The sequence below is a fragment of the Perognathus longimembris genome, chromosome 12 (genome assembly GCF_023159225.1).
Source record: "Perognathus longimembris pacificus isolate PPM17 chromosome 12, ASM2315922v1, whole genome shotgun sequence".
Taxonomy (NCBI): domain Eukaryota; kingdom Metazoa; phylum Chordata; class Mammalia; order Rodentia; family Heteromyidae; genus Perognathus; species Perognathus longimembris.
Window position 1 is genome coordinate 36,784,994 of NC_063172.1, and position 14,628 is coordinate 36,799,621.

The 14,628-nt window shown below is 36.7% G+C and overlaps 1 protein-coding gene across 2 annotated transcripts in view; it reads left to right on the plus strand.

Moving 5' to 3' along the window:
- Nbn (nibrin) overlaps positions 1–5,908 on the plus strand; it is a 38,560-nt gene extending 32,652 nt beyond the window's left edge. For both annotated transcript variants that reach the window (XM_048358405.1, XM_048358406.1), the window contains exons 14-15: positions 3,036–3,085; positions 4,784–5,908. In XM_048358405.1, the coding sequence (XP_048214362.1) occupies positions 3,036–3,085; positions 4,784–4,814 (81 nt within the window). In that variant the 3' untranslated portion in view covers positions 4,815–5,908. The remainder of the gene's footprint in view (positions 1–3,035; positions 3,086–4,783) is intronic.
- Positions 5,909–14,628: the final 8,720 nt, after the last annotated feature.

Genomic DNA, 14,628 nt, shown 5'->3' on the forward strand with positions numbered 1-14,628 from the left:
CAAGCTCTACTATAGAGGTGTAGTAACAAAAACAATTTGGTATTGGCACAAAAATAGGCATGAAGATCAATGGAACAGACTAGAAGACCCAGAAAAAATGCCATCTACCCACAGCTATTTGATAGTTGATAAGTTAGCCAAAAATGAATGGTGAAACAAAGAAAGCCTTTTCAATAAGTAGTATTGGGAAAACTGGGCATCCGTATGTAGAAAACTAAAAGTGGATATCTGTTTGTCACCATGCACCAAATGGATCAAAGGCCTTAACATGAGACCTGACACATTGAAACTATTGCAGGATGGAGTAAGAGACATATTAGAACTTATAGGCATAGACAGAAATTTTTTTAAAAGATTCCCAGGGGCACAGCAAATAGGAGAGAGACTTGATAAATAGGAAGGATTATATTAAAATAAATGGCTGCGTAGAAAAGGACATAGTTAATAAACTAGAAAGACAGCCAATACACTGGGAGATCTTTACCAACAATACATCTGACAAAGACTTATTATCCAAAATATACAGGGAACGCAATAAAACCCCTCCAAAATTAGCAAACCAACCAACAAATGGGCAATGGAGCTTAAGAGAGACTTCTCCAAAGAAGAAGTAAGAGTGGCAAATGAACATATATTCAACAGCCCTGGCCATAAAGAGAGTGCAACTTTTAGAATCTCTCTTATCTCCAGTTACACTGGCCACCATCAAGAATTCAAATAACAAATGCAGGCAGAGATATGGGGGGGAAAGGAACCCTAGTGCACTGCTGGTGGGAATTTAAACTAGTACAACCACCCTGGCAGGCAGTTTGGAGGTTCCTCTAAAAACTAAACATCGAACTTTCCTATGAACTATCCATACTATACTATTAGGCATCTACCCAGGAAGTTACAAACAAGGATACCATAGAAACATTTATATATGCATGTTCGTTGCTGTACAGTAGCAACACAAACAGCCTAGATGCCAGAAAATGAGTGCATCCAGAAAATGTGGTACATATATACACAATGGAATTTAACTTAACTAAATAATAGATTATGTAATTTTCAAGGAAGTGGATGGCCCTAGTGTAAATCATGTTAAGTATGATAAGCTCAAAAAGACAAATGACACATGTATTCCCTCATGTGGAAAACAGATCTAAAATGTAATTGGACATTATAACCTATACACGACTAGTCATTTACACACTAACAGACCAAAGGAGGATACCAGTAGAAGAAGAACCCAAAGGTGGAACTATCCTGAACATGTAAAATGCTATTTATCAACAAATTCCAGGAAACAGAATTGTGAAATGAATGCATTTTTCTTGTGGTTATTGTTAGTGGTAGTAGTGCATATGTGTATTTTTTTTCCTTTTTATGCTTCTTAGGAGGTGTGCAGAAAGGAAGGAGGAGTATGAAGAAATATAGTCACTGTGTTCATTGTACACTGTATGGAAAAGGAACTATGCAATTTGTGGGCAAGACAGGAAGTAGGGGAAAGTGAAGAAAAGGGGGGGCATTGTCCAAAAGAGAAATGTATGCATTACCTGAATTGTGAGATGGTAACCTCTGTATAACAACTTAATAGTAACAATAAAATTGTAGTAAAATATGAAGGAATTACATACTTTTTACTGACATTTTACATATTAATCACACTTGGTGTGATATTTCTACATATGCATACATGATATACCTAATATGTCTAGTCAACATGATTACAAATTAAAGTCAGATTATGAGATGAAATTTGGATGCAATCAAAATTGCTCCTAACCATAGCACTTGCATTTGTGGAACTGTGGTGTATGTTGTACCTGGAAAAGGATACCTACATAAACAGTTGCAACAATGTAGAAGTTGATTAGCATCCTAGAAATTCTGTAGCTAAAAATTTTAGTTTGGGGCTGGGAACATGGCTTAGTGATAGAGTAGCTTGCCTTGCATGCCTGAAGCCCTGGGTTCACTTCCTCAGCACCGTACATAAACAGAAGAAGCTGAAAGTGGCGCTGTGGCTCAAGTGGCAGAGTGTTAGCCTTGAGCCTAAAGAAGGCAGGAACAGTGCTCAGGCCCTGAGTCCAAGCCCCAGGACTGGCCAAAAAAAAAAAAAAAGTTTTAGATAATTCTTCATAGCAGATTTAATATTTTGTTGGTTTTATTTTTTGCCAGTCCTGGGCTCAAACTCAGGGTCTGAGCACTGCCCCTGGCTTGTTTTGTCAAGGCTAGTACTCAACCTCTTGAGCCACAGTGCCACTTCGGGCTTTTTCTGTGTATGTGGTACTGAGGAATCAAACCCAGGGCTTCATGCATGCTAGGCAAGCACTCTACCACTAAGCCATATTCCCAGCTTCACAGCAGATTTAAATGAAAGTGGCCTGAAGCCTTTGTTCTTAAAGAAGTAAAGAAGTGTTCCATGACATAGTACGCAGTAGGTAATTATTGAATGAATGCATATTGAAAGTGGTTAGATATAGAAAATGGGAAGGTAAATTTCTGGGCAGAGATTGAATTGTGAAAAAGCAGAATCATGAGATATTAGAAGCAGGAATCTGATTTTTTGTTTTGTGTTTAACAAAATATAGTATTCATGATCTGTGAAGAGGTGAGAAGTGATTTGAGAAAGTAATATAAAGCTAGATTATATGTATTTCTCTGTTAGTCAAAAATAGAATTAGTTACCACAATGATTACATCCTCCTTTAAGTCTCCTATCACATCATCAGTTGTCTGGCTGACCCCAGATCAGTATTTTGTTTTATTTTATTTAATGAAAGGGTACTTCCAAAAGATATGTTTTACATTCTTATAAGCTGTCAATATGTGTTCACGGGAGAAAGCTTTTCGTTCACAGCACTTTTTACAGTAATCCTAACAGAAAGTGAAAACAGAAAAGTTCTGTTACGTGGGAAATTGTGGAGGCAAAAATCTTAGAGGTTTGGTAACAACCTAACATGGAAATCTTAAAGATGACTGTACAGCCTTATCAGTATTCATTATGTGCTTCTCAAACTTGAGAAAACATTTGAATCTGTTAATTATTACAGGTACAAGAACAACATGCAAAGGAAGAGTCTCTTGCTGATGACCTCTTTAGGTAAGGTTTGATTTCAGCTTTTTCATGTACTTTTAATCTTCTCATACAAAATGAATTATTAGCATGCAGATTAAATAATTATTCTCTCTATATAATATACATTAGTCATCTCATCTAAAGAATGGGTTTTTTTTTCTGTTTTTTGTTTTTCGGGTTTTTACCAGTCCTGGGAATCCACTCAGGGCCTGAGCACTGTCCCTGGCTTCTTTTTGCTCAAGGCTAGCACTCTAGCTCTTAAGCCACAGCGCTACTCTGGCTTTTATCTATATATGTGGTGCTGGGGAATTTTATGCATGCTGGGCAAGCACTCTACCACTAGGCCATATTCCCAGCCCCTAAAGAATGTTTTGTTTTTAATTTATGTATTTCCTTTTATTACGTGACCACCTGTTAATTGGGTTTACTTGACATAGCTTCAAGGTTTGAGGTTGAATTTTACCATAAGGTAACTTTAAATTTGAATGGAGGAACAAAGAGTAAACAAATGCAACAATGGTACTCATTTGACACTGTTAAAAAATGAACTATACAACTTGGGGACTGGAGGAAAAAGCAGAGCTAGAGTGATATTGTCCAAAAAATATATACTCTTTACTTATGTAACTATACCCCTCTGTATATATCACCTTTATAATAACAATTAAAAATAAAAGGCTAGGTGCCAGTGGCTCACACCTGTAATCCTAGTAGCTACTCCGAAGACTAAGATCTGAGGATTGAGGTTTTTAAAGCCAGCCTGGGCAGAAAAGTCCTCATTTGATTCTTATCTCAACCAGTCATAAACAGACCGTGGAGCTGTGACTCAAAGTGGTAGAGTGCTAGCCTTGAGCAAAAGAGCTCAGGGACCCTGAGTTCAAGTCCCACAACCAACGCCCCCCCCCCACAAAAAATGTATAAGGTCATTCAGGTAGAAGGAAGTTCAAAATATGAGTGCTTTTACTTATCTGGTACTGGCTTATAAATTTGTGAGATTTCTTTAGTAGAATTATGAATTATTTGTTTAGTTATAATTGACACATGAATTAAAAACAAAAAAACTAGATTAGAGTTTCAAAGGAGGTTTTTGAGGAGCTAAATGAGTGATTATAATTATGATTGTACACATTTTCAATCTCCTTAAGACTCAACAACCTTATATTTACTTCTCTAATGCTAATAAAATACTATTTTAGAAGTAGATATGAAGAAGAGAACATTTTTCAAAAAGTACTATTATTTGAATCTGTTTTGCAATCAAGCTCATGATTCTCTAATTTTGTAAGTGACATTATGCCAAAAATATTGACAATGCCAGTTTGCTATAAGTAGTCAAGTGACATCTAGCCCAGCTGTATTTGCTTAATTGCTGTAAGAGGTTTTGTAAAGTGATAATTATATTTTAGGTTTACTGTGCTCTTTTGTGCAAAGTATATTCTGTTGGAAGGGATAAGACATACTTGAAGTCATGCTAAGTTTTTAAATTATTTTTATTAATTGTTTTAATGTCTTACATGACTTTTTGTTGATATTTTGTTTTTACCAAATATTCGTCAATCCATTAGAGGGATAAAAGAAAATAAAAATGTATTATCTGAGTACAGCATTGACATTCTTATCCTGCTTGCCAAAGTAGTAGTTTGACAGCCTTTGGAACATTAAAAGTTAAAAATACAGGATCTTTTATCTAAATGTCATTTAACGTCAGTTCTTCCTCTGCAGATATAATCCTAATGTCAAAAGGAGAAGATAACTGGGAACTTCAAATGGAAATTATGAAAACATGTTTCCAGAAGTTACTTCAAACTAACAGATAAATGAATAGACTGTATAAAAAGGTTTAAGTTGCAAATACTTTGTCTTAAGTTTGTTACATAAAATGCATACAACTCTATTTCTTTTGTGTGTGGTAATGAGTATGTTTGTTTTGCTTTCAGGTATTGTTACCTCACCCCAGGATAATTTTTCTGTTTTAAAATAGATTTCCTTATGTTAAAAAATAATAGTCACAGTCCAAAATCCTTCAAGTACTTAAGAGTAGGGTAAAGATTAAAGTCTCTCTTTAGCCACTCTCCTTACTTTTTGGTTCTCCAAGGGAGAAAACCCATAATACTTCTGTGTACATTTAAATTTCTATGAATATCATTTTCAATAATCCCTTACATATATCAAAACATATATAGCATCTTGAATCTCTTTAATAGATTGGCACATTATAGGCACATCAACATAATTTTTATTTAAATTATTTATTTCCTTTATTATATATATATATATTATATCCTTTCCTACTATATCACCTAAGTGAAATAGCATCAGTGGTTACCATGTCAACCATGTATTCTTATACTATAAACAAAACACTATGAAAGTGTTCCATCAAGCTTGTGGGTAGACTTTACCAAGAGAGATTATACCTCTTCTTTGGTGGTCTTACTGAGCTATTGTGCTTCTGCTTTGACCTTAAAAGTCATAGTTTTCTCACCTGTAAAATGGAAATAATGAGAGTGTCTCTTTCCAGTCTTGAACGGAGATGGTAGAAGATGAATTTCAACTCTGTGATGTGTTAGAATCATAGGGAAACCTTATCTTTAAACACAAATGTATTGCATTGTAAAATGTGTAACTTTCATACAAACGAAAAGCTTCCTTGTCATGTAAATTCTACCCCCTACCCCAGTAATCTTATTTAGGTTGTTAATGGAGAACATGGTAAAAGTATAGCATAAATTAATACATTGTTACTAGATCTTCATGGAACATTGTGTGTTTCCCCTAACCCTCATATGTAGTCAAAGTTAGTCACCATTCCTGAGTGTCCTTTTACTTGCCCTCAGAACATATTTTTTTTTCTTAATAATGGAGATAGTTTGTAAATGTTACAGGCCTTTGTGGTGGTGATAGTGGTAGTTTGTTTCATCAGTACTGACTCTATCACTTGATCTTGCCACCAGCCCTGTTTTATTCTCACCCTCCAATATATTTTCAGATCCTTTAGGAAATATTATTAGGCATACAGAAACTTACCTTCCTCTATGGAATGAAGGAACCCAAAGATTAAAGAGTAAAACATTCTCTGTTCCTAGAATTGACAGCCTGTTTGTCAAATTTCCTCTTTGATTTTACTTAGTATAGAAAGTAATTTTAAGTACATGGAAGACATTTCCCTGATGCTTAAATGCTTTCTTAGAGGCTTTTGTTCAATCTTCCTAATGTTCTTAGCTATGACCTGAACAGATTCACTTGAGGTAGGGTATTTTTCTACTACATCTGTTTGTTGGGAACTCTTTTCCTAAGCCTTTACATTTTTGGCAAAGTAGTAACTGTGCCTCTTCTTCTTCAATAGGTGAATGGAAACTGTGCCCCCATTTCTACTGTAGAGCTGTGAGTCAGGTCAGCTAGCTGATGGCATGGAGGAAGTGGCCATCTTACTATTACTTTTAACCAAGCAGACTTTATGGAATGGCGTATCCTCTTTCTTCTCTCAAGTCTCAGAATCCTTATTTTTCAGTAGTATCTCCAAGATTTCTTCCTAACTCTTCAACTGAAGCTTTGTGGTTTAGTATGTAAGTCTGTCTCTATCTGGCTATTGGAATTAGGGTAACAAACTAAATTCCTTCTTAAAAGACTGCAACCCCCAGCACTACTTTTTCTGCCCAGGATTGCTTTAGATGTAATGAGACTTTTTCTTCTTTTAACTGACTCATTTCAAATGCTTGTAAAACATCTCAAGCAAATTTGACTGAGAACATTTATAATAATTGTAGCTTTTAAATCGATTGTTCAGTAATAACAGTAATTCTCAAGATTAAAAAAAATTATAGCACACCTAGTCTGTCACAGTCTCTTGCTAGCAGGAAATTTCCTTGGTAACACTCCTATTCAACCCTGAGTTGAAATGTCCTGAGATGGGAAGCTCACCCACTATCAACCAGACTCAGCTTTTTGAAGGTCTAAATGACCAGAAGTTCCTCCTAAGAGAAAGCTGTGTTTCTTCCCTGTCCCATCCACAAGCCTTGTCCACTTGACAACAGATTCTGAGAACACTGCCCATGTCATAAAGCATGGTACTACAACTGAACATGTCATGTGACTGACATCCCACACCAGAACCAATCTGTTTAATGAAAGTGTTTCTTTTTTTTGTTGCTTGGTTGCTTTTGTTTTTGGCAGTACTGGGGATTGAACTCAGGGTCTGGAAGGTACGTTGTGGCAGGTTAGTCTACCATTTTCTCTACCATGCCTCTAGCCCCTTTTATGTTGGTTATTTTGAGATAGGTCTCATTTTATGCTCACTTTAAGCAGAGAGTAGTGTGTAGATTCACAATCTGACTACTAGATTTCTCTTAAAAAATCAGCATCACTGGAATCTTATACATACTCAGTTCATATTCTGGTCACCCTTTTCTCCAGACAAGAGGCCTAGGCCCTTGACTTTCCAGACTCTCCTAACACATAGTTCCTCCTAACCTCAGGGGTCTCTTCTATCTATTCTTTAGCCTCCTTGGCTACTTCCTTCTAGACTGCATTCTGAGTTTTATGCTTTTCTTTTGTCCCAGGTGCCCCTTCCTCAAGCCAACTTTTTCTAGCCTTTCAACCACCCTAAAATACTTGTGCTTGGAGAAAGTTGGAGACAAATGCACTGGGTGTCACAGCAGAGCAACTATGCAAAGTCACAACTAATGGCTGACACAGAGGGGTGAAAACCTGATTGATGTTTCAGGGCTGACATTGAGGGCAGTTCCCTTATAGAGTTTGTGGGTTTTCCCCCCATCTCCACCCCCCCCTGTGGATATGAGAAAGAATTGTATAATCCAGAGAGACAAACTAGCTAAGATGTTTCACTGTCTTTTTGTCATTTTATAAACCTGACAACAAATACCAAAAAAGAGACTGCTTATTTTCTTTACTGTAGATGAAGGCCAAAATACTAGTGGTGCTAAGGTGAGAGCATCTAAGTATCAGGCACTTATTAGGTGTTAAGAATAAGAGATAAAAGGGGCGTGGCCCACTTGCTTAAAGTGTAGGGCCTATAATACACTTAAGACTTTCAAGTGGTTGACATCTGAATAGAACTAATTAGAGATTCAGAAAGAAAAGTGGCTGGATTAAACTGGTAAGGCCAGTTCAATAATGTTTTCCAGGCGACAGACTTGGAGAAGGATGTTACACATGGTGAATCGCACAGGCAACTGCATGGTAACTGCCACCACTCCTGACGTCACCATGAGGCCCTCTATGGTGACAGCATAACACTGCAGAGGATGTTCAAGAAAATGCAAGTGATTCAAAGGCCAGAGCAGAGCAAGTGGGGGTAATTGGAGATGTCTGAAAAAGACAGACTCGGGTGTTATGAGTCTTGTATAGATCCCAGTAGTCTGGAATCTGAAACTTTGGTTTCCAGAAAGATAACTCCAACAGTATGGTCAGAGGATGGGTCAAAGAGTGGGAGATTTAGTCAAGAATCTCAGTTAAAGGTCTGTACTGGTGAAGATAGAAAGCAAATGTGTGAAGAAGGACCAACAGACTTTTTGTGTGTGTGCTGGTCCTGGGGCTGGCTTGAACTCAGGGCCAGAGCACTGTCCTTGAACTGCTTTAGCTCAAGGATAGTGCTTTACCAATTGAGCCACAGCGCCACTTCTGAATTTTTTCTAAGTAATTTATTGGAGATAAGAGTCTCTCTCGGGTCAGCATCACATATACAGAAAAAGCCGGAAGTGGCGCTGTGGCTCAAGTGGTAGAGTGCTAGCCTTGAGCAAAAAGAAGCCAGGGACAGTGCTCACGCCCTGAGTTCAAGCCCCAGGACTAGTCAAAAAAAAAAAAAAGAAAACTTCCTGAATGACATCAAAACTTTTTCAGACCTATAGGTAGCATACAATATGTACACTTATGCATACACATACATAAACACAAATATTTCTTCCATTGATTAAAAGGTTTTCCAGGAACATCAAGCTATGGCAATGGCAAAAGTATTTTTAGTATAGAAGAGAAGCTTATGGGAAATGGTGACCAATGTGTTTTCAAATCCTTGAGCTCTCAGCTTTTCTACCTGTTTGGTGTTCTACCACTTGAGCCACACCTCCAGTTCTGGCCAATCTGATTTCTATGATGTACCTAGAGTTTTACCCAGCCTTGATCTGTCAGTACTAACTTTGTATCTGAGGTGCATGAATTTTGAATAAAATCAATTCTTCACATTGTTAAAAAAAAAAAAGAGAGACTGCAGCAAGTTAAAACATAAGTAAACAAATCTCAACAATTCTGTGTGTAACTTGATTTTATTTTGTTTTGTTTTTATTTGTCAGTCCTGGGGCTTGAACTCAGGGCCTGAGCACTGTCCCTGGCTTCTTTTTGCTCAAGGCTAGCACTCTACCACTTGAGCCACAGCGCCACTTCTAGCCGTTTTCTATATATGTGGTGCTGAGGAATCGAACCTGGGGCTTCATACATGCTAGGCAAGCACTTACCCCTAAGCCACATTCCCAGCCCCATTAGTTGATTTTTAAGTGCTGGGTTTTTTTTCTCTTGTGGGGTTGTAAGCATGGAATCAGCTGTTTCCCATTTTAAGTTTATGATTTGAAGTGGACAAACTTGGCATTCTAATGCTCTGATTTGTAAACCTCCTTGACTAGGGAAACAGCCACTCTTTAAAATGCAATATCAGGGGCTGGGGATATGGCCTAGTGGCTAGAGTGCCTGCCTCGTATTCATGAGGCCCTGGGTTCAATTCCCTAGCACCACATATACAGAAAATGGCCAGAAGTAGGGCTGTGGCTCAAGTGGCAGAGTGCTAGCCTTGAGCAAAAAGAAGCCAGGGACAGTGCTCAGGCCCTGAGTCCAAGCCCCAGGACTGGCCAAAAAAAAATATATATATATATATATATATATATATAAAATGCAATATCAGATTTGTTAGCGAATTGAAAGCCCTTAAGAATCAGGCCAACACCGCTATTTCTTAGACAATTGGAGTTGATAACCCTGAATGGGAACCTCAAAATCAATGTGTTAATTCTATGTTATGTGAGGAAATGGAGGCCAAACACATTTCTACACAGAATACTAGAAACCACGATAAGTATTTTAAACAGGAAGGGACTGAATATGGGTATTAGAGTTTATGATAGAATGAGGTTCTAGTCTAGTTTGTCAGGAAAAGTGCTCTAAACAACTTAGAACATTCTCTTACCTCTGAGGTCTCAAGGGAGCTGTGTGTTTGAAAATACATCTGTGTACTTGTGATTCAGAGAAAAGGAAGCACTAATAATCATTACAGTAAATTATCTGGAAAATGATAAATGAAATAATACACAGAAACCATTATTTCGATGACTTCTCTTATAAGCCCAAATAGCAAATGGTACAGGATGCTGGATTCTACCCCAATTTCATCTTCCATCTACTTTCTGAAACCTAATCTTTAAAGTTTCCAGGTAGAACTCCAACTGCAAGGGAGTCAAGGAAAAAGAATTTAAGTTTCCTTGGCCGTTGTTGAAAATAGGAATCAGGTGAGACCATCGCATTTCCTACTTCACATCAAAGTTTAAACAGAATGAGCTGTAAAACTAAATTTATGATAATGGAGAGAACTGTCAGGGCTTTTTAATTAAAGAAATTCATTTGAGTCTCTTAATGGCATTACTTTATAATTAGCCAATGAATTTCAGTGAACATATATATTGTTCATTTAACAATACAATGGACAAATATTGGTATCTGCATGCTCACAGGTCTTTTCTAAGAGTGAACTACCTACCCAATTTTATTATTTACCAAAAGGTGTATAATGAATATATGGATTCTGGTAGTCTCTCTCTTTACAACATTGATATTGTTAGCATTCTTCTTATTTTCCTTCATATATCTTAAAATTCAGTAAGTAGCTACATACATTTAGAATAAAGATTTATAATTATTTATCTGATGTTTGCACAGTATGTTCTTTCCATCCTTTAACTTATGAACTATTGGTCTTTTATACTGAAGTCTCGTTAATGTTTTTGAAGCTTGGTATTATGTTCTGTGCCTTTAAATTGTTTAGCCACTTATGTATTTTTATATGATTTGTTCAGAGTTTTATAATCAAACTTGTTTTCTCTTCAACTCATTATTCTATTTCATCCTTAAGGATTTTTTTTTCCCTTTTGCCTTATCAAATAGTTTTTATTGTTATAGTTAGTAACTTAGGAATACAATCAATGTTGACACTGACGGTATATCATCTACTTAAGCTTTTAAATTTTATTTCTCAAAAACTATTGGTACTCTCAAGAGAATAGGGTTGAATAAAAGCAGTAGAGTTTAGTGAGTTGTGACTCCCACACAATACTAATTCATTTGGATGATTCCATCTTCTAATTTTTTTTCTTTTTAAAAGGTTTTTAAGATTGTTATAGAGGTGATGTTCAGAAACGTTACAGTTATGTAAGTCAGATAATTATTTGTTTTTGGACAATGTCACCCCTTCTTTTGCTGAAGATTTTTAGTATTCCATATTACTTCCTCTGATTTTTTTTAGCTACATTTCTCTTAACTGCTGTAAATATACACATTCTTACTGGTTAATCACATAATGCTTCATACACACTGTATTTAGCTTATAAAGTATATTCCACTTGTGTTCCTATTTAATATTTGTGGTTACTTGTAATTATCATTTATTTCTACATATCCTAAATCACGGTTTAAAATTTTTTTTAATTTAAAGAACTTCAATTAAATCTTACCTAATTTAAGGAATGAGAAAAGTTTACCACTTTTGTCAGTCTTTTCCTTCATTTAGATACATGCTGCCTTATATGAACTTCTAATACATACTTCCTGGCATGAAGGTTTCTCAACAGTCACTTATCCTAAAATAGCTTTCACTTCTCTTAGGCTTTTCATTACATTAAAACTTCAATTTGGGAGCAGGCTGGGAATATGGTTTAGCTGTAGAGTGCCTGCCTTGCACGCATGAAGCCCTGGGTTTGATTCCTCAGCAACACATAAACAGAAAAAGCCGGAAGAGGCACTGTGGTTCAAGTGGTAAAGTGTTAGCCTTGAGCAAAAAGAAGCCAAGGACAGTGCTCAGACCGTGAGTCTAAGTCCCAGGACTGACAATAAATAAATTCAGTTCATCAGTTTTACTTCAGTACTTGAATACCTAAGACTGCCTTGACTGAATCTTTCTTGCCACTTGTTTATTCTTATAAGAATTCTGTTAGGTATATTCTTTTTCCTGCCTACTTTCAAAGCTGTGCTTCTCTTTAATATTAATTTGTGATGCACAGGTGAGGTTTCCTGTGTTTATCCTACTTGCAGTTTGAGTATCTTGGACCCGTGGAGTTTTACTTTAAATACTTGATAATTTCCCCAAATATGTATGTTTCTATTCACCCTTTCTCCAATATTCCAGATATATCTTAGATCATGTTATTTTCCCATATGTCATAGTCATTTCTTTTTAGTATTTACTTTAGTTTGGATAGTTTTTAACTTTCCTTCTTCCATTAGTATGCAGTATTCTTTATGAATTTTTCATGACAGAATACACTTTCTAGCTTTAGAATGCCTCATTTTAAAATTATTTTAGGGGGGGGCTGGGAATATGGCCTAGTGGCAAGTGTTTGCCTCATATACATAAAGCCCTGAGTTCGACTCCTCAGCACCACATATATAGAAAACGGCCAGAAGTGGCGCTGTAGCTCAAGTGGCAGAGTGCTAGCCTTGAGCACAAAGAAGCCAGGGACAGTGCTCAGACTGAGTTCAAGCCCCAGGGCTGGCAAAAAAAAAAAAAATATATATATATATATATATATATGCACATATATATTTTAATATTCCACTTGTTCACTTTGCTAGTTTTTTTGTTGTTGTTTTTGCCAGTCCAGAGCACTGTCCCTGGCTTCTTTTTGCTCAAGGCTAGCATTCTACCTCTTGAGCCACAGTACCACTTCCGGCCTTTTCTGTTTATGTGGTGCTGAGGAATGGAGCCCAGGGCTTTGTGCACGTGAGGCAAGCATTCTGCTAAACCTCATTCCCAGCCCTGCCAGTGAGGCTTTTTTTGTTGTTGTTAACTATTTAATACAATTTCTAGTTCAAACATCTTTATCAATTCCAGATTTTCTCCTGGTTGTAACCTTTTGGTTTCAGTTTTCAGAGTTTAGTAGAGGTTTTGCTTGATCCTCTTTTTAAGGCATGGACTTGTATGTCTTAGTTGAAAACATGTCCAGCAAGGTCTGTTTGCACTGGCTGTCTTGAGCTCTGTTGTGTTCCAGAATTATACCTCCAGAATCCTCACTGAGCACTTGATGACTTCTGCCAGGCCTCATGACTTCTCACCCTCTACTCTGTAAGTATTAGGCCAGTTTTAACAAAGCCATCATTTTAATTTCTAGAGCTTCTCTGTGCAGCTTCCTTTTCAGTACCCTGGTTAGAAAACTCTAGCAAGAATCCTGAGTTGTGGTACTTTTTTCTCACACAGACACACTTCACTTCCTACTAGTTTGCAAAGTGCTCTCTCACAATGAGGGTGATTAGAAAGGTTCATAGGGTAATTAAGTTCAACTCCCTAACTCCATCATGACTCTGAAAAGGATGTCATCTTAGAGTTAAAATTTTAGGTTTTTTTTCCCTAAAATTTTCATAAATCTACTAGTAATGTATCTATACATTTTTGCCCTGCTCCTTCCCCAAAGTTCTCAGATAACCTGGGTGGGAGATGATCCAAGGTCTGTTTACTCAACTTTAACATATTCTCTTCAGGTTAGCATTGGTTATCAGCTTCTTCCTCTAGGAACAGAGTTTTTAAGACTAATGATTTGATGTGATCAAAAGGGCATTATGCAACAAGCAGTCCTGTAACCAAGTAAGATTTTAAAATAACATTCAAATTAAGTCTAATTTTACTTCACTCTGAGTTTCTCAATATTTCTGGAGATGAGACTTAACCAAACTTGCTTTTACAGCAGGATTTATTTAGAATTTCTACCATTTGTTATCGGTGAATTCAATTTTTCTTAAAATAATCTGTTAACTAAACCTTGATGCTATGGGAACATAGTACATGACAAAACTTTAGGTTCTATAAAAAGTAAATTTGAATAAGGTTCAAAGCTACAGCTATCATTAGTCATACTTTTATAGTTTTGGGGTTTTAGTTTTTATTTTACCGTATTTTTGGCTCATGTCTGTAATCCTAGCTACTCAGGAGACTGAGAATGGAGGATTGCTGTTCGCAGCCAGCCCTTCTGGTTAATTGCTAGCTCTTATCTCCAGACTCTTATAACCAGTAAAATTAATCTAGAATTGGAGCTATGGCTCAAGTGCTAGAGTTCCAGCCTTGAGAAAAAAAAGCTAAGGGACAGCAATAAGAAAAACATTCAAACCAAGTGCTGGTGGCTCATACTTGTAATCCTAGCTACTCAGAAGGCTGAGACTTGAGGATCATGGTTCAAAGCCATCCTAGGCAGGAGAGTATGCGACTAATCTTCAATAAATTACTAAAACAACAAAAAGCCAGAACTGGAACTGTGGTTCAAGTGGTAAAGTGCTAGCCTTGAGCAAAAAGAAACTTAGAGACA